Source organism: Acanthisitta chloris, unplaced genomic scaffold (assembly GCF_000695815.1).
Source record: "Acanthisitta chloris isolate BGI_N310 unplaced genomic scaffold, ASM69581v1 scaffold6721, whole genome shotgun sequence".
Taxonomy (NCBI): domain Eukaryota; kingdom Metazoa; phylum Chordata; class Aves; order Passeriformes; family Acanthisittidae; genus Acanthisitta; species Acanthisitta chloris.
In genome coordinates this window covers 25,901-28,977 of record NW_008657546.1, presented here as the reverse complement: position 1 = coordinate 28,977, position 3,077 = coordinate 25,901, and the positions used below count along the sequence as shown (strand labels likewise).

At 40.4% G+C, this 3,077-nt stretch overlaps 1 protein-coding gene across 2 annotated transcripts in view; it reads left to right on the top strand.

Annotated features, from left to right (window-relative positions):
• The first annotated feature begins 485 nt into the window (after positions 1-485).
• ACOT9 (acyl-CoA thioesterase 9) overlaps positions 486-3,077 on the top strand; it is a 16,609-nt gene continuing 14,017 nt past the window's right edge. Inside the window, exon 1 of one of the 2 annotated variants that reach the window (XM_009084743.1) lies at positions 486-567. In XM_009084743.1, coding sequence (XP_009082991.1) covers positions 486-567 — 82 coding nt within the window. Of the gene's footprint in view, positions 568-2,133; positions 2,144-3,077 lie in introns of those variants that run through there. The other variant, XM_009084744.1, reaches the window with a different exon arrangement.

Below are 3,077 nucleotides of genomic sequence, written 5' to 3'. Positions count from 1 at the left end.
CCTTGGATGAGAAGACCAGGCTTGGCTAAGTTTGATTGTGTGGGAAACCTTGTGACATTCTTCTTGGGATATTCCTGCTTCCACTGCTATGAGCACCAGCCAAGTGCAGAGAAGTGTATGGTTAGGGTCATGGATGATTTCCTAGAAGCACATGAACCCTGTCTGTGTTAAGATGCTACAGGGTAGAAGCTGGTGTTGGGTCTAAGTTGGTTGTCCCAGGGCATCTGAATAGTCAGTGAAGAGAACAATTACTGCCAGTGAGTCATTTTTCCTTCCTGTTCTCAGAGAAGGTTTGGTATCAGCTGGAATTTCAACTGTCTTGGAACTGTGGTACTGTTGTGTCTAGTTCTAAAAATCAATCCGAAGATAAGGAATGGTGTTTCTAAAGTAATAAACATAATTCCAAAATGAAATCCTAAACTATTTTCATGACATTATTTTTAATGACACTAAATTTTTCCTGCTCTGCCTATAGGTTGTGCATCATGAGGAAGCTTCCTTCTGTTCTGGCTAGGATGCTCACTGCTGGGGCCAGTGGCTCCCCAGTGCTTCCTGACATGGCTGAAGGTAAAGTAATTGACTGTACTCCAGAAGATTTAACAATGTTTCTGAGGAGTTTATCCTTTCAGGTGCTGTCCCTTCATGTATTAATATGGTTTGGATAATGGACATGCCCTTGACTGTTAGCTCCTGGTATAGGTGTTTAGGAAGCAGCAGAAAATCACTGTGTGTTTGGAGGTTGACAGCAACAGGTTTGCACAGGCACTAAAGCTACAGATTTAGAAACTCATCTGGTTCTTCAGTCTTGTGGTTCTTCTCTGGCTGGAGAACTGTCCAAGTTGGCTCTCGAGTGAAAGTCTGTGTAGTACAGACAGATACAACGTGACTGGAGAGAATGGGCAGGAAATGGAACTGAGTGGAAATAATGTCTCACAGAACTTCTAATGTGTCAGTACTGTTAATTTCGTAAACTTAGAGAAATCTCTTAATCAGATCAGCAGCATTGCCTCGTGAAATTGCTTTTGTCAATAGAACTTTGTGTTGAAAGATTGTTTCAATGTTCTCATAGTAATAAACCATAATGTTCCTGTTTCAGCAGCTTTTAAAAAAGTCTTCTTGCATTCTAATCCCTTGTACTATGAAAAGGGCAGGAGGAAAAAGGCTGGAGCCAGGTACAAGTAATTCCTTCATGGAGTTCTGCTTGTTTTTGAGATCTTTTCCCTTTTGTTCTCTAAATAGTAGCCACAGGTTATCCAGTGAAAGAGGAAATTAGGGTATTCATTGTTAGAGAACTTATTTTCATTGCTGTTAGTAAATGGTAGTTTCTGAGGTTAAAGGAGAGAAGCAAGGGTACAGAATATTGCATGCTTGCAAATATTGCCCCGTTCTTTATTTGGGTATTTGATGATGACACCACCTGGAAGACCAGTACAAACATGTGAAGCAGTGAGTCTATCCTGGCCTGGCCTCTGGTTTGTTTCCAAGGAGAACTGATATTTTGTGGGCTATGATAGCTGTAAACATTTAAGATTCTATTTCAAAATTGTACCATTAAATGTTAAACAAACTTTTGCTGATTGTAAACTAGTTTCCTTTAGTTTGGTACTCATGTTTTCACAAAATGTCGAATACTTATTCTTCCTAGCATTTCACATGCTTCCACCCAACTTCGGGCCCCAGCTGTGAATGCCCTCACTTCTTCCACAGTTCTCTCAAAGGCTACACAAAGCAGGACTTTGACAGTTTCCTATGACATAACTCTCATCCCACTGCCTGAAAAATGTTCCAGATGTCCTTTCCAAAGTTAATAGTGTTTGTCAGCAGTACATGGTAGCACCAAGTCTGAAAAACTGTTTGGGATTGCCGTGTAAGCAGGTACCACACAGTCACTGGACAAGGAACTGGAAGGCTGGCTTGGAAGGGAAGGACAAACTGTGAAAACACAAAGGTCCTGACTGTAAATCAGGCAAGGACAGGTTGCCTACAGTTACTAAAATTAAGGAAGATGTGCCTAAATGGAACTGAGGCAGGTGGAATAATCAGGTAACTCCTTACTAGATGTAAATTGAATTGTTTCTCTTGATTGTTAATCTAACCTGTGTTTTCTACTCCACAGGACATTCACCTATTCATGTGAATAATGGTGTGTTGTGGTAATCTGTACATATTAAAATATTTGCTGTAACACTAAACTTACTCAGCTACTGTTTTTCCTTACCTTAGCATTCATGAAAAATGAAATGCTATTATTCTTCTCTGTCGACTTCTTTGCCTTTGGTGAATGGCTCTGATCTTACTTGTGTCAGTATTGTTGCACTAGATGTCTGTCAGCACACTGTGTTTGTGGTGCTGTGCTGGATAACATGTTTCTAAGAGGTTTGTGGGATACAAAATCACAGCATCACTGCTGCGGTACTTTGCTTCATTTGAGACATTTGAGCCTACCTCATTCACCTAAGTCCAGACCAAGGTCTGTACCAAAACTGGTGGTGAAACACAGCGTAGTGATCTGCCTGAACCCAGATACAGCCTGGGGAGGCACCAGCACAAGGGGCATGGATCTCACTGGCAGAGATGAATGTAGTGATCTGGTCCTGCTGCCCTTGTGTCCTTTGTCACAGCACAGGCAAATAAACTCTGACCCTGCTGCTCTGGCACTAACGATCCTCTGATCACAGTTTAGGAGATACTGTGAATTATGCAGTATGAAAATGATGGATAAACCCCATTTGCTATAACTCTTTTGTACATATTTGCCAAATAAGAAAAGAGAAATAGTTTACGGATTTTGGTGCTTAATTACTTATTAAATTGCTGTTGTAAGGTAACTAATATCTAGAAGAGCAATACAGTCTTCCCAGGGAGGAAAAAACCTACACAAATAGAAAAACTATGTACTTACAAGCCATAAAATGGGCTAGATTTAGTTTAGAAACACTTTCACACTTTGTCCCTTTTATTGCTAAGATAAAAAGTATGTGATCTCAGCCTGGCAAATGTTTGTTTGTATGCCTGAAATTGAAATCAGAAGTATTAAATGGGTCTAACAGTTTCTATACATGTTTGCAGGTTTGGCC